At 59.7% G+C, this 19,747-nt stretch overlaps 3 protein-coding genes across 5 annotated transcripts; 2 read left to right on the top strand and 1 right to left on the bottom strand.

Annotated features, from left to right (window-relative positions):
* The first annotated feature begins 662 nt into the window (after positions 1-662).
* On the top strand, positions 663-6,356 carry CORO1B (coronin 1B). The gene is made up of 11 exons (XM_025356320.1): positions 663-922; positions 1,681-1,883; positions 2,224-2,346; positions 2,450-2,579; positions 2,792-2,973; positions 3,062-3,181; positions 3,901-4,005; positions 4,077-4,222; positions 4,501-4,558; positions 5,455-5,733; positions 5,903-6,356. The coding sequence occupies exons 2-11, from the start codon at positions 1,683-1,685 to the stop codon at positions 6,026-6,028; spliced, it is 1,470 nt and encodes a 489-aa protein (XP_025212105.1). The 5' UTR covers positions 663-922; positions 1,681-1,682; the 3' UTR covers positions 6,029-6,356.
* A 334-nt stretch (positions 6,357-6,690) lies between these two features.
* On the top strand, positions 6,691-8,905 carry PTPRCAP (protein tyrosine phosphatase, receptor type C associated protein). 2 transcript variants are annotated; one of them, XM_025356321.1, is made up of 2 exons: positions 6,691-6,784; positions 8,047-8,905. In XM_025356321.1, exons 1-2 carry the CDS (start codon positions 6,782-6,784, stop codon positions 8,662-8,664), a joined length of 621 nt encoding a protein of 206 aa, XP_025212106.1. In that variant the 5' UTR covers positions 6,691-6,781; the 3' UTR covers positions 8,665-8,905. The 2 variants fall into 2 exon arrangements, with proteins under 2 accessions (XP_025212106.1, XP_025212107.1); XM_025356322.1 differs by having other exon boundaries at positions 8,066-8,905.
* Positions 8,906-9,025: 120 nt separating this feature from the next.
* Positions 9,026-16,325, bottom strand: RPS6KB2 (ribosomal protein S6 kinase B2). 2 transcript variants are annotated; one of them, XM_025358103.1, is made up of 15 exons: positions 16,152-16,325; positions 15,776-15,816; positions 15,558-15,678; positions 15,205-15,273; positions 12,937-13,084; positions 11,791-11,848; positions 11,611-11,711; positions 11,408-11,498; positions 11,234-11,324; positions 11,005-11,112; positions 10,396-10,458; positions 10,177-10,254; positions 9,975-10,082; positions 9,766-9,878; positions 9,026-9,471 (listed from the first exon to the last, which is right to left on the bottom strand). In XM_025358103.1, the coding sequence occupies exons 1-15, from the start codon at positions 16,233-16,235 to the stop codon at positions 9,282-9,284; spliced, it is 1,464 nt and encodes a 487-aa protein (XP_025213888.1). In that variant the 5' UTR covers positions 16,236-16,325; the 3' UTR covers positions 9,026-9,281. The 2 variants fall into 2 exon arrangements, with proteins under 2 accessions (XP_025213888.1, XP_025213887.1); XM_025358102.1 differs by having other exon boundaries at positions 15,776-16,305.
* Positions 16,326-19,747: the final 3,422 nt, after the last annotated feature.

Raw genomic sequence — 19,747 nt, forward strand, 5'->3', positions numbered from 1 at the left:
CCAGCTACTCGGGAGGCTGAGGCAGGAGACTTGCTTGAACCTGGGAGGCAGAGGTTGCAGTGAGCCGAGATCGTGGTATTGCACTCCAGCCTGGGAGACAGACTCAAAACAAAACAAGACAAAAAAAACACACCAGCCTGGGTGACAGAGCAAGAGACCCCATCTCCACAAAAGGTAAAAGAAAACTTAGCCAGGCGTGGTAGTGTGTGTCTGGAGTCCCAGCTAATTGGGAGGCTGAGGCAGGAGGATCCCTTGAGCCTAGGAGGTCGAGGCTGCAGTGAGCCATGATCATGCCACTGCACTCCAGCCCGGGTGACACACCTTGTCTCAAAAAAAAACCACCCCAACACCTGCTGTTATTTTCTTTACATTGTTAACCAAAAGCATGAACTTTTATAACTTAAAAAGAGTCACGTGAACAGTATCCACGGTCCGTGTAGATTCTACATTTATTTGTTGGGGGCGGTAATGGGGCCCTTTGGAGGCGTGCGTTCGGTCGGGGGCCGGGAAGGCGGGGCCTCACCGAATCCTGGAGACTCCTGCGGATGCTACTGTGAGAAGCAGGACCGCGAAAGGGCTTTGCGTTCGCGGAAAGCCTGCAGCCGCACCTGCGGCGCCTCTGCGGCGGCCGCCGTCGGTCCTGCCCCGCCCCCTTCTTCCCCAGGAGCTGCAGAGGGGGGGGCGCCCTACCCGGTCCTGGGGGCGGGGCTCCCCTGGCCACGCCCCCGGCGGCGCCGCTCAGCCTCCCGCCCCGCCCCTCCGCGCGTGACCTCGGCCCCGCCCCCGCGAGCCCCTGCCCCGTCCCCGCCCCCGCTCCCGGTCCCTCTGTCACTTCCTGAATCCCGCTTCCTGCTTCCCAGAGGCCGGGATCCGGAGCCGTCCGAAGCCGGTGCCGCAGCCCCCGGCTACCCCGGTGCCCCGGGTAAGAGCGGCAAGGCCGGGGCTGGGGGCGCGGGCGCGGGCTGGGCGGGGCTGCGGGGGCTGAGCGGGGATCGCGGCTCCCAGGAGCCTTTCCCCTCCCTTGCGCCCACTCTCAGTCCTACTCCCCTTGGCCGCCCATCCTCTCCTCTCCTGGGCGGGGGTCCCTGGAAGTTGGGCTCCTGGTTCACCCTGGACCCCGCTCCGAGGCCGCTCTGGGTTGCTTCGCGGCCGGCAGCTGCGTCCCGACCCCCGTCTCTTCCTGGGGGTCATGCCGGGGCTCCCTGGACATTCCCTGGGACTCAGAACTGGGGCCTCACTCGGCCCCACAGTAGAGAGACTTTTCCTGCCTCCTCTCTCCTTCCTCCCCATTACCCAGCCTCCAAATCTCTAGGCAGGAAGGAGGCTGCTCCCGACTGGCTGGGACCTACAGCAGAGCTGAGAGCTCTCCAACTCCGGCACCTCCCACCTCCTGCCCCGCACACACACCAGAGCCAGGGAGGGGCCCTGCGTCCTGCAAAGCCCCTCAGCACTCAGCGGTGATCGGGGCCGGAGCATTTACCCCTCAGATCACTGCCTGCCGGGTGAGAGGCGGCCAGGCTCTGCACCTGTGACCCCATTCTGTAACTGGGGAAACTGAGACCCAGGAGGGTTACAGTGGCCAGGCCCCCGGTTGCCTCCTCTCAGCTCACCTTCAGCAGCCTAGGGAGGGCTGGAGTTGTTCGGCTGCGCAGCGCTGACCCCGGCCTCTCTGTCCCGCAGACATGTCCTTCCGCAAAGTGGTCCGGCAGAGCAAATTCCGGCATGTGTTCGGGCAGCCGGTCAAGAACGACCAGTGCTATGAGGACATTCGCGTGTCCCGTGTTACCTGGGACAGCACCTTCTGCGCTGTCAACCCCAAGTTCCTGGCAGTGATTGTGGAGGCCAGTGGCGGGGGTGCCTTTCTGGTGCTCCCCCTAAGCAAGGTGGGTCCTGTCAGGGTTGGGGGGAAGAGGAGGCACCTCGGCCACCCCTGCTGGGCCTTTCTGCATACCTCAAATCCCTCATCTTGCCATTTCTCACACTGCTGGGCAGGCGTTATAACCCACATTTATTGCCCCAAGTGTTAGCACAGATAGAGAGTGGCCTGTTGCCATAGAGTCAGGATTAGAGGCAGCAAACATTTCCTGCTCACCTGGCAAGTGGGGCACAGTCACATCTGGGCCACCTGTGAGCCAGGACTTGCACGTCATTCCCACTCCATGGAAAGGAAGACCAAGACTCCGGGAGAGATAAAGCCCCCTGACTGCCCCCTCGTGCCCACAGACGGGCCGCATTGACAAGGCCTACCCGACGGTGTGTGGGCACACGGGACCTGTCCTGGACATCGACTGGTGTCCCCACAATGACGAAGTCATAGCCAGTGGCTCGGAGGACTGCACGGTCATGGTGAGGCACAGGACTGGCTGGGCCAGGGTCTCAGGCATGGCTCAAGGGGGCCAGCAGTAGGGCCATCAGAGGACTGAGCCCGGTGGCCCTGTCCCTACCACAGGTGTGGCAGATCCCAGAGAATGGGCTGACCTCCCCACTGACAGAGCCGGTGGTGGTACTGGAGGGGCACACCAAGCGAGTGGGCATCATCGCCTGGCACCCCACGGCCCGAAACGTGCTGCTTAGTGCAGGTCTGCACCGCCCCCCGTTTTGTCCCCCCACAGACCTCTCCATATACCCCAGCAGCCCCTCCAGGGCCCACCTGACAGATGGGAAAGCTGAGGCCCTCAGAGTTGGAGAGACCCAGTCTGTCCCAGGGTGGTGGGCAGAATGGGCCTTGGCCTGGTGAGCTAATGGCCTCCTGCCACCCGCCTGGCCTGAGCTGACAGCCCTCACCTGCCAGGCTGTGACAACGTGGTACTCATCTGGAACGTGGGCACAGCAGAGGAGCTGTACCGCCTGGACAGCCTGCACCCTGACCTCATCTACAACGTCAGCTGGAACCGCAACGGCAGCCTGTTTTGCTCAGCGTGCAAGGACAAGAGCGTGCGCATCATCGACCCCCGTCGGGGCACCCTGATGGCAGTATGTGGCCTCAGAGGGCAAGGATGGCTGTGAATAGGCCTAGGGCCTTGAGCAGGGCACTGCACTGACCAGCCTGTCCCCCCTACAGGAGCGGGAGAAGGCTCATGAGGGGGCCCGGCCCATGCGAGCCATCTTCCTGGCAGATGGCAAGGTGTTCACCACGGGCTTCAGCCGAATGAGTGAGCGGCAGCTGGCACTCTGGGACCCAGTGAGTGGCCAGCTTAAGGGGGCAAGCTTGAGACTTGGGCCCCACCCTGGAGAGCTCTGCTCTGGACCAGGCAGGCATGGTTCACCGGAGAGGCCTGTGGTTCCTAGGTTCTCTACCTGGCACTTGAGGCTCTCAGGGCTGGGGACTCTGTCAGCCTTTCCTCTCCTGCCCCCTGCTCGCCCAACTGCCCCGCCACTCCCCCATGGCCTCCCACTGCCTCCGTGTTTTTGCCCATGTTCATACCAACGAAAGAACCTTTCTCTCCCTTGGTTGCCTGTACCACCCACTGCCTATGCAGGGCTCCCCACTCCTCCAGCAAGCCTCCTCCTCCAGCAAGCCTCCCGGCCCTGCCCTGAAGCGTCCTCTCCCCCAGCCCTTTCTGCTTCTGCACAGTGACCTCCAGGGCCCCTTGATCTGGGGCTGGTGCTGCTGGCACCCCAGGCTCCCCACGGTGGGGTATGTTTTAGCACTTGCTCAGTGGCCTGGGCATAGTCTTAAGGCCTGGAGGAAGCTGGAAAAGAGGGACCCTGGGAATAAAGTGGAGCCAGGAGGGCCAGGTGGGGGTCGTCATGTGGGAAAAGGCATAGAGGCAGCAGAGGGCCCACCTGCATTTAGGGGGCAGTGCTGGCTGGCCTTAGTGAGGCCAGCTAAGGCCCGTCCTGGTTTGGGATTAGGGGGCGAGGAGGTTCTGCTTGGCCTGACTGCCCCCAATGTGCCAGGAAAACCTCGAGGAACCCATGGCCCTGCAGGAACTGGACTCAAGCAACGGGGCCCTGCTGCCCTTCTACGACCCCGACACCAGTGTGGTCTACGTCTGCGGCAAGGTGGGGCTGGGCAGGGCTGGCGAGGGGCAGGGAAGAGGCATGCCCGGGTGCTGAGCCCCCTCCCCACACAGGGCGACTCCAGCATCCGGTACTTTGAGATCACAGAGGAGCCCCCCTACATCCACTTCCTGAACACATTCACCAGCAAGGAGCCCCAGCGGGGCATGGGCAGCATGCCCAAGCGGGGCCTGGAGGTCAGCAAGTGCGAGATTGCCCGGTAAGAGGGCCAGCGAGGCCACTCAGGGACAGGGTAAGAGGTAAGAGGTCAGGTCACTGGAGGCTGCTCGGGAGCAGGCTGAAACCTTGGGCCAGGGAGGCCCGGCGGGCCATGGGAACTGTCACGAGGCAGCCTGTGTGGCGGTCTAGCCGCCTTAGGGGTCAGCCTGTGGAGGTCCTGGGGTGAGGACTGGAAGTGAAGGATGCTGGGAGCCAGGAGAGCTGGCGGTGGGGGGGGGGGGCGGGTGTTCCACCCACGGCTGCTCCTCGCATCCCCAGGTTCTACAAACTTCACGAGCGCAAGTGTGAGCCCATCGTCATGACTGTGCCAAGAAAGGTGAGGCCACCCGTCCCTCTGCTCATTCGCCCCTTTCTCCAGCAGCCGGGCCATGCAATTGTGACTAGGGCAAGGCCTGTGAACGGAACATGACCTAGTATGGTTTGTGGGCAGTGAGCTGGACAGATGCCAGCTTGCCCTTGTACCAGCCAGCTGTTGGGCTGTGCCACTCGGGGGGCAAGTGGGGATGAGACACAGGGTGAGTGGGGGCCCTGCCCTGGATGAGCCACAGGAGAAGGATGCCAGGCAGTCAGGGAGGGAGTGGGAGCCAGAGATCTTCCTGAAGGAGGCAGTACCCATAGCACAGCTAGGGTGGCGCCATCCACTGGGGGCAGGCCAGGCGAAGGGCACGGTGGTGGGAATGGAGAGAGGAACACGGAGTGTGGCCGCAGTGGGGAATCCCATGAAGAAGGGACCGGGCCACATGTGGCTTGGCCTCAGATACCAAGAGCCTTGGCCAGCTCTTGGCCTCAGATACCAAGAGCCTTGGCCAGCTCTTGGCCTCAGATACCAAGAGCCTCTGGCCAGCGTTTGCCGACTGCTCTTTCAACATGCCAGGCACATTTCGGGGAGTGAAGCTGAGAGCTGAGCTGATAGGGCCTGCTCCAGGAGCTCACAGTCCATGGACCCCAGAATCCCACACAGCCACACAGTGGCCCCTGTGGCCTGCAGGGGAAGGTGGTGACAGGGGCCTTGCTCAGAAGGGTGGGAAAGCTTCAGAGGGAGCTGTTGGCGGCGTCCAGAAGGGAAGTGAAAGGCCAGAATGGAGCTTTCGAGAGGCCCCTTGGGGCCAGGCCATGGGAGAATGGGTTAACAGAGTGCAAGCCTGGAGGCCCAGGGATGAGGGGACCCTATGGGGCCTCCCAACTGATCCTGACGTCCTGGCCCCCTGCCAGTCGGACCTCTTCCAGGATGATCTGTACCCCGACACAGCCGGGCCCGAGGCAGCCCTGGAGGCTGAGGAGTGGGTGAGCGGGCGGGACGCTGACCCGATCCTCATCTCGCTGCGGGAGGCCTACGTGCCCAGCAAGCAGCGGGACCTGAAGATTAGCCGGCGCAACGTGTTGTCTGACAGCCGGCCCGCCGCGGCCCTGGGCTCCTCCCGCCTGGGGGCCCCTGCAGCCACCACCATTGCTGCTGATGCCACTCCCAGCGGCAGCCTGACCAGAGCCGGGGTATGCACCCACAGGCAGGGGTGATGCTGGGAGCCCCTCCTGTGGCCCTGGCCTGCTGTGTGGGCCTGGGCCATTTGCTCTCCCTCGCTGGGGTAGTGGTGGGTTTGGGAGGGCTATGGCTTAGCAGCCCCTGACCACCACCCCCTACCCCCACTTCATGTCCCCACAGGAGGCTGGGAAGCTGGAGGAGGTGATGCAGGAGCTGCGGGCCCTGAGAGCGCTGGTCAAGGAGCAGGGGGAGCGCATCTGCCGCCTGGAGGAGCAGTTGGGCCGCATGGAGAACGGGGATGCGTAGGGCCACAGCCACGCGCCACCTTCATCTCCTCCTCCGCCCCCTTCCCACTCAGCTTCTGCCAGCGGGTCGCACCGGGCTGGCTGGCTGCCCAGGGCCTCCGAGGCAGCACAGGGGTCGGTTCCCACCCCGACCTGTCCCGGGCCGAGGCCGAAGCCACCACCCAGCTTTCTTCACTGTTCCTGTGGAGGATTTCCATGCCCAGGCGAGCTCCTCCTCCTCTGAGGGACCATCTCCCCGACCACTGCCCAGCCCTCTGCTCCCTCCCCAGAGGAGGCGGGAAGGTGGGCTCTATATTTTCATTCCAAATAAAATTCTCTTTCTAAAAGCCGGGCTGACCTGCCGCTGCAAGGGTGGGGCTGAGAAGTCTGGAAACCTGGAGACAGATGATGTCGCAGGAGTCACCCATGTGCCGGTGTGGGGGCAGTGAGCAGCCCCATAGACATTGCTCCCCTGGATTGTCAGGCAGGGAAACTGAGGCAGAGGACCTGGGCACACATGCAAGGCTGCATCCAGCTTCAAGTTGGTGCTGCTTCTCCCTTGGAGGACAGGCCCTGCAGCCCAGCCTCCTCCAGGAAGGCCGGGGAGGGTCTGGTGTGGACCAGGGGTCCTGCAGCAGGGAGGGGCAGATGGGGTATGTGGGCAGGAAGCGGAAGCCCGGGCCACCCTTCACTGCAGACGAGCACTGAGCTCACTTCTCGCTCAACACAGCCAGAGCTGGAGGTGGGTGCCCGGCGCGGAGGGGCCTGTGGACCAATGGTGAGCCTCGGAACCCCCGGGTTCTTGGGATGGGGGCCACAGGCGGTCGGGGCTGGACTGTCTGGGCCGGTGGAGCTGAGGAGGGCCCCACACTGGCTCCGGGGAAGAGGTGAGACCTAAGAGACGTATGGCAGAGGCTGGACCTTTCTCTCACCTGAGCTGGGCTCTCTGGGACTCCGGGCATGGCCCCCGGCACCCCACACTGGACCAGGCCCCCCTCAGGAGCCCGGGGAAGGCCCTCACCTGGTCTTCCTGTGAGCGGGAACTTGCATTCCTGGAACCTGGGTGGACAGCCTGGGGTGCTGGGGGAGGCTGGCTGCACCTCAGCACCCCTCCCCCGACACCCCCCACCTAGCCTGTTCTGACCGCAGACTTCCTCTGGCAGCTGCGCCCGCCTCCCCCAGCCCCCGGCCCTGCACGCCTGGGGCCCTCAGGGACTGGGAGTGGAACGGAAACCCTGCAGCTGGGGCAGCCCCGTGGTGGGGAGGGAGGAAGAGGGGCCTTCCGGACCCCTGCTTGGGGACCTGGCCAAGCAGAAGATGAGCAGTTGCCTCGGGGCGGGTCCAGGCCCCTCCATCCTCCATCCTCCATCCCAGGCCTCAGGGAGAGCTAGCCCTGACACCAACTAGCAACCTCTTTCCCTCCCTCCCATCTCCTCCCCCACCCACCCAGGCAGCCTAGACACGTTTAACCCACGCTGACTACCTACTAACATGCTTGACCCAAAAAGCCCCCTTCTCCTAGCAGCTTATTGTGGGGGGTAGATAATAGACATAAAAAATGAGTACAATTATCTCTTGATTAGGTGGCATGCGAGGAAAAAGGCGCTGAGTGCTAGAGGGTGCTAGGGGGTGCTGGGGTGGGCTGCAGTGATAGACATCAGGGTAGAGGTTAAGGTCAGGTTCAGCCTCACTGGGGTGACCTTTGAGCACAGTGAGCAGGCCATGCAGCCTGGGGGAGGGGAGGGTGGGAGGAGGTGGAGCTTTCCGGGCAGAGGGAACAGCCAGTGCGAAGGCCCCAGGCAGGTGGCTCTGTGCAGCGGTTGGGGGAGGCGAGTGGTAGGGAGGAGGTTGGAGGAATGGGGGCTGATCTCACAGGGCCAGAGCCTGGTTGACCAAATAAGGCCTTGGCCTTCTCTGCTTGGCTGTCCCAAGAGGATCCCAAAGAGAAAAAAAGAAAAGTGGTCTTGATCACCCAGCCTGCCCCGCACCAGGCCCCACCCCAGGTGCTGAGCCCTCTGAGCCCCTGCCTGTCTCCCACAGGCTCTGCCCTGCACCCTAGGGCTCGGGATGCTGCTGGCCCTGCCAGGGGCCTTGGGCTCGGGTGGCAGCGCGGAGGACAGCGTGGGCTCCAGCTCTGTCACCGTTGTCCTGCTGCTGCTGCTGCTCTTGCTGCTGGTCACCGGCCTGGCACTGGCCTGGCGCCGCCTCAGCCGTGACTCGGGGGGCTACTACCACCCGGCCCGCCTGGGTGCCGCGCTGTGGGGCCGCACACGGCGCTTGCTCTGGGCCAGCCCCCCGGGCCGCTGGCTGCAGGCCCGAGCTGAGCTGGGGTCCCCAGACAATGATCTTGAGCGACAGGAGGATGAGCAGGACGCAGACTATGACCACGTCACGGATGGTGGCCTGCAGGCTGACCCTGGGGAAGGCGAGCAGCTATGTGGAGAGGCGTCCAGCCCAGAGCAGGTCCCCGTGCGGGCTGAGGAGGCCAGAGACAGTGACATGGAGGGCGACCTGGTCCTTGGCTCCCCAGGACCAGCAAGCGCAGGGGGCAGTGCTGAGGCCCTGCTGAGTGACCTGCACGCCTTTGCTGGCAGCGCGGCCTGGGACGACAGCGCCAGGGCAGCTGGGGGCCAGGGCCTCCATGTCACCGCACTGTAGCAGCTGGTCTTGGTGTCCCATCTCTGCCACGGCCACTCACTCCCTGTACCTCTGCTTCCCAAGATGCCATGGCTGGATTGGACCCCCACCCCACATGACCACACCTCAGACTGTCACCCCCCACCAGTTCCCAAGTCTACGTTGTACCCCCCTCACCACGGGAAGGGCCCCACCCCCACCCCCACCCCCACCCCCACAGGCATCAGGCAACCATTTGAAATAAAACTCCTCCAGCCTGTGACCCTGTGGTCCTACAGAGACCCCTCCCTCCCCGACCAGGGGCTCCCCCTGGCACAATCCAACCCACCCCTGCCCCCAGGCGTGCAGCGCAAAGAGTCAGGTCAGCGCCATGATTCAGCCCTTTAATCTTCCACGGGAGCAGCTAGCTGAGCGCAGGGCATGGTGGGCAGCAGGGCTCTGGCCCCAGCAGTCGTAGCCTGGAGCCCTCCATGCCCATGATTCAGGGGCACAGCTGCCCCAGCAGGCACACACTTTCGCACGCACTCGCACCCCACTCCCAGACACACCCCCAGGTCTCTGACACTGGCCCAGGGACCTGCTGCCCTCACAGCCGCAGGGATAGGGCTCAAGGGCTGCCCTCAACCCCACCCAGCTTCCTAGTGTCCTGGACGCCCACGGCCCCTCTTGGACTTCTTGGTCCCTGAGGGGGGACGGATGGGGAGAGGGGCGGTGATCGAGGGTGGCGGTGGCGGCGGTGGTGGCAGGAGTGGAGGTAGAGGTGGCTCCATGGGCTCCGGCAGGCTGGGGCTGGGCCGAAACCCCTCAAAGGGGGAGAACTTGAGGGGGCTGCAGGGGAAACCAAGGCAGAGTAAGAGCCCCCTAGGCCCTGCCAGGGCCTCCCAGCACTCGATCAAGGAAGGCAGACTTTCCCACCTGCCCAAGCACACAGGCCGTGGGCTCCACAAACTCCCACCTAGGCGGCCTGACCGCAAGGGGGGTAGGGACTGAGGTCCCCATCGTAGACACAGCAACCTAAGCCAACACTGGCTGACAGACGTGGCCAAGGCACCCAAGGCTGGAGCTGGCGTCCTGCCTGCTAGTGTCCCTATCCCAGCCACACATCCCCACATCCCTCAGTACCTGATGGGGGCCCGGGGGCTACTGTTGAGGCGCCTGGGTGAGCGCAGCTTGGGCTGGAAGGAGAAGCCCTCCTTGATGCTGTCCAGGACAGACGGCGCCACGTACGTGAAGCCCTGGGGGCGGAGGCAGGGCCATGCGACACTCAGTAACTTCCATCCTTAGCCACCATCCCTGCCCTGGTCCCACAGTCCCCAGGCCCCCGCACTCACCAGGAAGGCCTGGTTGGCACTCTCACTGAGGGCCGTGTCATCGGGACTGTCCACCGGTGTCTGCCGTGTGAAGCGGGTATCAAACTGGCTCACGTCCTCCTCCGACTGCTGTGGGCCGACCAGAGAGGGGAGGGGTCAGAGGGCACCAAGATGCAGGTTCTCCACTTGCCACCCACCACCGGCCACTGGGCCTGCTGCTCACCAGACAGGGCCTGAAAGGGGGGTCCACACGCCGGGCCAGAAGGTCGTCCCAATTCATGTGCCGGAAAAAGGGATGCCTCTGTGGGTAGAGAATGCCCCAAACCCACTAACAGCTCACCCTGCTTGCCCCCTTGGTCACTCCCTCTGCCCTGGGGCCCTACCCCCATTCCTGGCACCCTTGGAGACTCAGCCCTACCCCTGGTGGTGGCCCCAAACCCACCTGCACATCAGCAGCATCCCCTGGACCACCCCCAATCCTCTGGCTGGGATTCCGTTTCAGAAACTGTGGGACCAGGAGAGAGGGTGAGGGCCTGGGCAGTACTGTTCCTGTGTCCCCACGTCCCAGGGCTAGCCGGAGTGGGGGTCAGGTGACATGGGAGAGAATGCCTTTGGGTGTGGTTCCCACCTGTGGATACCCTGGGGACTTTCAAGTTTTGGTCAATGGAGCCACCTTCTCCACAAAGGCTTTGCAGAGGCTCCTGGGCCCTGGCATTGCCCCAGGGCGCTTTGGTGAGGCGCCAACTCCCCATGTGGCTGCCCGGCCTCCCCCTAACACCTCTGATGTTTGCCTTTGATGGAAGTGTGGCCAGCTCATCACAAGCACGTCCCCAGTTAGGACTCAGCCTAAGGTCTGGGCTAGGGCAGCAGCTGGTCTGTCACAGAGCTGAGACCTGGGCTGAATCCCGGACTTCAAGGGAGGGGCTCCTTTTACTCCCAGAGGCAAACTGCACAGGGCAGGGTGGCCCTGGCCTCCCCATAGCCCAGAGAGACTCAAGAACACGTGCTGAGTGGCTGGCAGGGCCCCAGAGAAGAGAGAAAGGAGTCCCACCTTTTTGACAAGGTCCCGGGCATCTGGGGTGAGGTAGGGGGGCAGCGCCAGCTTGCCCTTGATGATCTTATCCATGGTTTTCTTCCGGTTCTCTGCAGTGAAGGGGGGCTAGAGGAGGAGGAAGGTGAGAGGAGCCTTGTGGGCCTCCCACCAGGCCCTCCCCTCCCCCAGTAGGGGGGCTCCTCCCACCCTGCCCCTGCCCCTCCTCCTCCCAGGAGGCTGGACTTGCCGATCCAGTGAGCATGTCGTACATCAGGGCCCCCAGGCTCCACCAGTCCACAGCCCGGTTGTGGCCACTGCGCACCAGAATCTCAGGGGCCCTGGGGTCCAGGTGGAACTGTCAGTCAGGCCATGCCCCTTCGGGCTGTCCTCCCGACCCCTGGGCCAGCCAGGTGCCACTTACATGTACTCAATGGTGCCGCAGAAGGTGTGAGTGACGGCGCCCTCATGGATCGACTCCTTGCAGAGTCCAAAGTCAGTCAGTTTGATGTGGCCTGAGGAAGAGTGTGGAGAGGCATGACCAGGGCCCCACCCCACCCACAGAGCTCCTCGGCCTCCCCACAGATCGCAGACCCCGCCTGCAGCTGCCCGCACACACAGGCGCACCCTGGCTGCTGAGCATGATGTTCTCGGGCTTGAGGTCGCGGTAGATGATGCCCTGGGAGTGGAGATGGCCCAAGGCCAGCGTGATCTCGGCCAGGTAGAAGCTGCAGAAACAAGACATGGTGAAGGCGGGAGTAGGGCAGGGACCCGGCGGCCTCAGGAAAGTGGAGGAGTAACACCCACCAGGCTGTATCTTCCAGGAAGATGCCCTCTCGCTCCAGATGCATGAAGAGCTCGCCACCTGCCACACAAACACGTCAGCAGCCACATGCTGGGTCCAAGTCCCTTTACACTTTCTGAGTCTATTTCTTCTGGGGGAAAGCGGGGCTCATAATTCCTGCCCTACCTGCCTCACAGAGCTGCCGTGGGGATTCAATTCAATTCAGCAAACATCTACCGACGCCTACTCGGTGCCTGGCCCTGTGCTGGGTGAAGCTGGGGACAGGATGAAGAGACCCAGCCACTGCCCTCAGGATGCTCAGTCTACTGGGGAGACAGACATGTACACAACAGCTCTAATACGCCAGGCCCAGGCCACAGCTCCAAGAGTTTAGCCCAAAAGATCTCGCAGAGGAGACAGGGAAGACAGAGTGAATCCCAACACAACAGAACAGAGAAAGTACGGTTTGCTGGGACTTTAAGGGGATGCTGAGATGAACGGAGCGAATGTAGAGCATGGAGGCAGAAGCTCGCAGGGTTCATCTGGCCCAAACGAGGGAAAGGCAGGCCAAGACTGCTCACAGCCAGCAGGGGTCAGCTGGCCTAGGGGTGAGGCTTGATCTGGGCAGCAAGCCACAGGACTGAATAGAAGGTCCGGGAGCAGCCCCAGGTTCTATGACCTCAGCAGTCCGCGGAGGAGACACTAGAAAGCAGGTGAGCAGGAGGCCTCAGCCCACTTAGAAAAGTGCTCTGACCAACCCACCAGGCCCCTGAGAGTAGACTGATAGAGTAGGACGCTACAGTGAATGAACCAGTTGGACTGGGGACTTGACAGGATGCAGGGCACACAGGAGAGAAGAACAAAACAGGGAGGGGAGTAGGAAGAGACACAACCATCCTCTGGACTTCTACCCAAATTCCCACCATGCCCATCCACCCCCAACACACGTGAGGGACACAGTAGGTGCTGGACAGACGTTTGCTGAATGAATGAATGAATGAATGAATGAATGATGGGACAGATGCACGGATGGATGGGTGGATGGGTAGGACAGAGTGGGGGCCCCTAGCCAACCCCCACAGACTCATCTCTCAAGAGTTTCCCCCCAGAGCGTCCTATGCTGGCTCCCTGCCCCCGCCACACACCCCTGCCTGGGCCCGCACTCATACCACTGAGGCACTCAAGGATGAGGTAGAGTTTGCCACCAGTCTGGAAGGCATAGGCCAGTTCCACAATAAAGGGGTGCTTCACAGACTCCAGAATGTTCCGCTCAGCCCGTGTGTGTGCTGTGTCCTTGGCGTTGCGCACAATTTTGGCCTGGAGATACAGGAATTGGTTAGAAACTAGGGCATCCAGGCTGGGCGCGGTGGCTCACACCTGTAATCCCAGCACTCTGGGAGGCCGAGGCAGGCGGATCACCTGAAGTCAGGAGTTTGAGACCAGTCTGGCCAACATGGCAGAACCCCGTCTATACTAAAAATAGAAAAATTAGCTGGGTACGATGGTACACGCCTGTAATCCCAGCTACCAAGGAGGCTGAGGCAGGAGAATTGCTTGAACCCAGGGACAGAGGTTGCAGTGAGCTGAGATCCTGCCACTGCACTCCAGCCTGGGTGTGAGTGACGGTGCCCTCATGGATTGACTCCTTGCAGAGTCCAAAGTCAGTCAGTTTGATGTGGTTGAGACTGTCCCCAAAAAAAAAAAAAAAAAAAAAAAGGCCGGGCGCAGTGGCTCAAGGCCGTAATCCCAGCACTTTGGGAGGCCGAGATGGGCAGATCACGAGGTCAGATCGAGACCATCCTGGCTAACACAGTGAAACCCTGTCTCTACTAAAAAACACAAAAAATTAGCCGGGCGAGGTGGTGGGCGCCTGTAGTCCCAGCTACTCGGGAGACTGAGGCAGGAGAATGGCGTAAACCCAGGAGGCGGAGCTTGCAGTGAGCTGAGATCCGGTCACTGCACTCCAGCCTGGGCGACAGAGCGAGATTCCGTCTCAAAAGAAAAAAACTGGGGGCATCCAGAGCTCCTCAGACCATCCATCTGTTACCTGCTGCCATGCTCTGTCACTCCATTGTATTTCTCCATAATTCTGCTGCTGTCAGCCATCATCATTTCCAGGGATGGGTTTATCCTCTAACACAGGGTTTCTCAACCTGGGCACTACTGACACCTGGGACCAGGTCATTCTTTGTTGTGGGAGGCTGCCCTGTGCACCGTGGGACGTTCAGCAGCATCCCTGGCCTCCACCCCCCGGGTGCCAGTAACTCTCCTCTCTCGCCTTGACAATCAAAAATGTGTCCATGCCAGGCACAGTGGATCACACCTGTAATCCCAGCACTTTGGCAGGCTGAGGCAGGCGAATCACCTGAGGTCAGGAGTTCAAGACCAGACTGACCAACATGGTGAAACCCCGTCTCCACTAAAAAGTACAAAAACTAGGCCAGGCACAGTGGTTCATGGCTATAATCCCAGCACTTTGGGAGGCCGAGCTGGGTGGATCACCTGAGGTTAGGAGTTCAAGACCAGCCTGGCCAACATGGCAAAAACCCATCTCTACTAAAAATACAAAAAAAATTAGCCAGGCATGGTGGTTCATGCTTGTAATCCCAGCTACTCGGGAGGCTGAGGCAGGAGAATCACTTCAACCTGGGAGGTGGAGGTTGCAGTGAGCCGAGATCGCACCACTGCACTCCAGCCTGGGAGACAGAGTGAGACTCCGTCTCAAAATAAATAAGTAAATAAATAAAAATACAAAGATTAGCCAGGTGTGGCGGCACACGCCTATAATCCCAGCTACTCAGGAGGCTGAGGTAAGATAATTCCTTGAACCCGGGAGGCAGAGGTTGCAGTGAGCAGAGAGTGCACCACTGTACTTCAGTCTGGGCAACAAAGCGAGACTCCATCCCAAAAGAAAAAAAAAATGGCTAGGCGCGATGGCTCATGCCTGTGATCCCAGCTCCCAGCACTTTGGAGGCCAAGGCGGGTGGATCACCTGAGATTAGGAGTCAGAGACCAGCCTGGTGAAACCCCGCCTGTACAAAAAATACAAAAATTAGCTGGGTGTGGTGGCAGGCACCTGTAATCTCAGTTACTCCGGAGGCTAAGGCACAAGAATCACTTGAACCTGGGAGGCGGAGGTGGCAGTGAGCCAAGATCACGCCACTGCACTCCAGCCTGGGTAATAGGGCGAAACTCCTTCTCAAAACAAGGGAAAAAAAAAACAGTGTTCAGACATGTTGTCAAATGTCTGCTGGGAGTCAAAATTGCTCCCATTGAGAATTACTGCAAGACAATACACATCACAACAGACAATAAACAAGTAAATGCCAAAGACAGGGCCCCTCCTCCACTGTGTTCCCTGCTGTCTTCCCAAAGCCTGGTACAGCACATTGGGAATGGCAGTCACACAGTATTCGTTGGCTGAACAAGTGACTCACCTTCCTTAGGACTTTCATGGCATATATTTTGCCCAAGTTGGTGCCTTGCACCTTTCGCACCTGGAACACCTGTAGGGCAGGGGAGACAGGATCAACTTCCCTCTCCACATCCTATCTTCAAGAAGCCCCACCCTAAGCTCTGGCTTTGGGACCAGGAGGCCTAGGCCCTGCCAAGGGTGGGGCAGTGAAGATTTCAAGTCCGATTGGAGAGGATTTGGCCTTCCCTCCTTTATGTTTCTGGCTCTGAATCCCCTTAGAAGCCCTGCTGATTCACAAGTCTACTTTGTTTTGAGAACGCTTTGCTGCCTCCAGATGGAGGCTGGGAGGCAGGAGGAGGGTGCGCCCGCCCCTACCTTGCCATAGCCCCCCTTGCCCAGCACACGCAGCAGCTCAAAGCAGTGGGGCCCGATGCGCTCTGGGCAGAGGTTCACGCTGGTCTCAGTCAGCTCCACCTCTTCATAGTGTCCCACAGGCCTACAGACACAAGGAGTTAATGAGGACAAGGCTCTAGTGCTCCCCAGTTCCCCTTCCCCACTCCATTCCCCTCTCCCCCAACACGACCCTCACTCACTCCAGGCCAGCTGCCCTCAACTCGGCAAAGGGACACACGTCCTGTGAGAAACCGAGGGGTAAGAGCCAAGGAAGGTGCCAGGATACCTCCCCGCTCCCGCTCAGGTTGGACTGGTTGGCCCAGGAGAGAAGGGTGTCAGGCATGGCAGCTGGCATGGGATGTGCAAGAACTGGGAAGAAGCCGAGGGCAGGAAAAGGAGAATCGGGGGAAAAGGCTGGGGTTCTGGAAGAGAGGTCGGGGTGAGGCCGGGATCTGAGAAGGATCTGGGTCTGCAAAGGGTCGGAGCCCGCTCCGGGCGTGCGGAGCCACCGCTCCGGCCTCGGCTGGGTGACAGGATCGGCTCCAAGATCCAGTAGCGCCAGGGCGGGGCACTCACCGCGGAGCTGAGCTCTGGTTCGCCCTCGCCCTCGCCCTCGCTGCCTTCCTCCGTCTCCAAATCCAAATCAAACACGGCCGCCATGGAGGCGCCGGCCCCGCGGGCCCCTCGGCCCGTACCCGGCCGCGCACCGACTGACAGTCCCGGACCTAAACATCATCTCTCCGCGACGGCGGCCGCGCGCGCCGATGACGCAAGTCTTACTCCCCCTCCGCAAAATCGCTTAGCCTGGTGGGGAACAAAGATGGCGTCCGTCGCAAGGCCTCTCGGGAATTGTAGTCCTAGAGTGGCGAGGCGCCCAGCCTTCAGCCTGCGGAATCCTCTCGGCAGGACCCTCGGTCTTCCCAGCACGGCTCTCTGGGAGCCCGTTTTGGTTCTACGGAGAGTTTTGAGTTTGGATGGGGCAGGGTCGGAAGTGTATGCAGGTGTGAATGTAAATACAATCCCCAGCCCTGTTGAAGCCGGGTACTGCCAGGCCGGCTGCGTGATGAAAGGCAGGTCGCCTTGCTTTCCGTTCGCTCCTGAAAGGGAGACAGTGGCATCAGGGTCTCCTCAAAGTGCCTCTGGCTCGAGGACCCTGCAGATCGGAGCATTTACTGAGTGGCCAGCTCACTGCCAGGTTATGTTGCCAGGTTCCCGCCTTAAATAGGGTTTGGGGGTCAGTGATACACCTGTAAATATGAGATTTTGTTGGCGTTTACTCCCTCGTCAGGTTAAGCACATTTAGGCACCTGGTACAGAATAGACACTTCAAAAAACGTTGTTGAGGCCGGACACGATGCCTCACGCCTGTAATCGTAACACTTTGGGAAGCCAAGTCGGGAGGATCACTTGAGGCCAGGAGTTCAAGGTTACAGTGAGCTATGATGGTGCCACCGCATTCCAGGCTTGGTGACAGAGTGAGATCCTGTCTCAAAAAAACAAAAAGGTCAGAGGCGGTGGCTCACACCTGTAATCTCAACACTTTGGGAGGCCGAGGTGGGTGGATCACTTGAGGCTAAGAGTTGATGAAACTCTGCCTCTACTATAAATACAAAAATTAGACAGGCGTGGTGGCATGCACCTGTACTCCCAGCTACCGAGGAGGCTGAGGTAGGAGAATCGCTTGAACTCGGGCAGCGGAGGTTGCAGTGAGCCAAGATCGCGCCATTGCACTCCAGCCTGGGCGATAGAGTGAGACCAAGTCTCAAAACAAATAAAACCCCAAAACTTGGCCAGGCGCGGTGGCTCGGACCAGCTTGACCAACATGGAGAAACTGTGCCTCCACTAAAAACACAAAATTAGCCGGGCATGGTGGCGCATGCCTGTAATCCCAGCTACTCAGGAAGGCTGAGGCAGGCGAATTGCTTGAACCTGGAAGCGGAGGTTGCAGTGAGCCAACATCACGCCATTGTATTCCAGCCTGGACAACAAGAGCGAAACTTCGTCTCAAAAAAAAAAACAAACTAAAAAAAAAAAAAACAAAAAAACCCCCCAAAACTTTACTGTTTTTTTCTTTTGTTTAGTTTTTCAGACAGGATCTTATGCTGTCACCCAGGCTGAAGTGCAGTGGCAAGATCATGGCTTATTGCAGCCTTGACTTCTTGGGCTCCAGTGATTCTCCCACCTCCAATCCCAAGTAGCTGGAACGACAGGCACATGCCACCACAACCAAACACCTGGCTAATTTTTTTTCTGTTTTCTTTTCCTTTCTTTCTTTTTTTTTTTTTTTTTCTTTCTTTTTTAGAGAGGAGGTCTTGTTTTGTTGCCCAGGAGGCTGGTCTTGAACTCCTGGACTCAAGTGATCCTCCTACCTTGGCCTCCTGAAGTGCTGTGATTACAAGCATGAGCCACTGCACCCAGCAAAAAACAAAAACTCTGCTGACAGAATGAACACAGGCCAGGCAGAGTCGCTCATGCCTGCAATCCCAGCACTTTGGGAGGCTGAGGCGGGCAGATCACTTGAGGTCAGGAGTTCGAGACCAGACTGACCAACATGGTGAAACTCCGTCTCTACTACATATACAAAAATTAGCCAGGCGTGGTGGTACATGCCTATAATCCCAGCTACTTGGGAGGCTGAGTCAGGAGAATCGCTTGAACCTGGGAGGCAGAGGTTGCAGTGAGCCAAGATCACGCCACTGCACTACAGCCTGGGCAACAGAGTAAGACTTGGTCGAAAAGAAAAGAAAAGAGAAAAGAAAAGAAAAGAGAAAAAGAAAGAAAGAACACACTCAACACAGTAAATCTGGTCTGCGACACGTGGTCTGTGACTTTAGATTGGGTATGGATTTGGCAGGGCGCAGTGGTTCACACCTGCAATCCCAGCACTTTGGGAGGTCGAGGTGGGTGGATCACTTGAGGTCAGGAGTTCGAGACTAGTCTGGCCAACATGATGAAACACCATCTCTACTAAAAAACCAAAAATTAGCCGGGTCTGGTGGTGGGCGCCTGTAATCTCAGCTACTTGGGAGGCTGAGGCAGGAGAATCACTTGAACCTGGAGGCAGAGGTTGCAGTGAGCTGTGACTGTGCCACTGCACTCCACCCAGCCTGGGGCAACAAGAGTGAAACTCTGTCTCAAAAAAAAAAAAAAAAGGCCGGGCGCGGTGGCTCACGCCTGTAATCCCAGCACTTTGGGAGGCCGAGGCGGGCGGATCACAAGCTCACGAGATCGAGACCACGGTGAAACCCCGTCTCTACTAAAAATACAAAAAATTAGCCGGGCGCGGTTGTGGGCGCCTGTAGTCCCAGCTACTCGGGAGGCTGAGGCAGGAGAATGGCGTGAACCCGGGAGGCGGAGCTTGCAGTGAGCCCAGATCGTGCCACTGCACTCCAGCCTGGGCGACAGAGCAAGACTCCGTCTCAAAAAAAAAAAAAAAAAAAAGGCCGGGCGCGGTGGCTCAAGCCTGTAATCCCAGCACTTTGGGAGGCCGAGACGGGCGGATCACGAGGTCAGGAGATCGAGACCATCCTGGCTAACACAGTGAAACCCCGTCTCTATTAAAAAATACAAAAAACTAGCCGGGCGAGGTGGTGGGCGCCTGTAGTCCCAGCTACTCGGGAGGCTGAGGCAGGAGAATGGCTTAAACCCGGGAGGCGGAGCTTGCAGTGAGCTGAGATCCGGCCACTGCACTCCAGCCTGGGCGACAGAGTAAGACTCCGTCTCAAAAAAAAAAAAAAAAAAAAAAAAAAGATTGGGTATGGATTCTTGTTGGATGGGGATGTGTGGAAGTGAATTTGGGCCAGACCAGGCCTTGGGTGTGAGTTTTGATTGTTGGAAGCTGTCTAGGTGTGCATTCCGTTTGCACAGGGGAGGTTGGGTATGAACTGAGGTGGACAGAATTCAAGGGTCTCCAGGCACACAGAGGGTTATCTGGTTGGATGTGGCCCTTTGGTTGTAATTCTACCAAAGGAGATCCTCAGGTTCAGGTCTTGATGTGGGTATAGGGCAGGCCCCTGGCAACCCAGGGCAACCCAGACACCAGGCCAGTGGGGTGGTTTTCCCTTAGCTCCAGATGCTACAAGTATCCCCAATCCCCTTGAATCCCCTTCCCCACCCCCTATCTAGCTGATCCTGGGAGGAGTTGTCCAGTCAAGAGAACCTATCTAGACAC

The sequence above is a fragment of the Theropithecus gelada genome, chromosome 14 (genome assembly GCF_003255815.1).
Source record: "Theropithecus gelada isolate Dixy chromosome 14, Tgel_1.0, whole genome shotgun sequence".
Lineage (NCBI taxonomy): Eukaryota > Metazoa > Chordata > Mammalia > Primates > Cercopithecidae > Theropithecus > Theropithecus gelada.

What these genes read in the sequence shown, in the direction of transcription:
- CORO1B (XM_025356320.1), top strand. Translation starts at nt 1,683, where the DNA reads ATGTCCTTCCGCAAAGTGGTCCGGCAGAGCAAATTCCGGCATGTGTTC. An exon ending in TGGTGCTCCCCCTAAGCAAG is followed by an intron (nt 1,884 to 2,223) that starts GTGGGTCCTGTC and finishes TCGTGCCCACAG; the next exon opens with ACGGGCCGCATTGACAAGGC. An exon ending in AGCTGGCACTCTGGGACCCA is followed by an intron (nt 3,182 to 3,900) that starts GTGAGTGGCCAG and finishes CCAATGTGCCAG; the next exon opens with GAAAACCTCGAGGAACCCAT.
- RPS6KB2 (XM_025358102.1), bottom strand. Translation starts at nt 15,930, where the DNA reads ATGCCAGCTGCCATGCCTGACACCCTTCTCTCCTGGGCCAACCAGTCC. An exon ending in CATCATGCTCAGCAGCCAGG is followed by an intron (nt 11,499 to 11,610) that starts GTGCGCCTGTGT and finishes ACTCTTCCTCAG; the next exon opens with GCCACATCAAACTGACTGAC. An exon ending in CCCGGGACCTTGTCAAAAAG is followed by an intron (nt 10,459 to 11,004) that starts GTGGGACTCCTT and finishes CTGGTCCCACAG; the next exon opens with TTTCTGAAACGGAATCCCAG.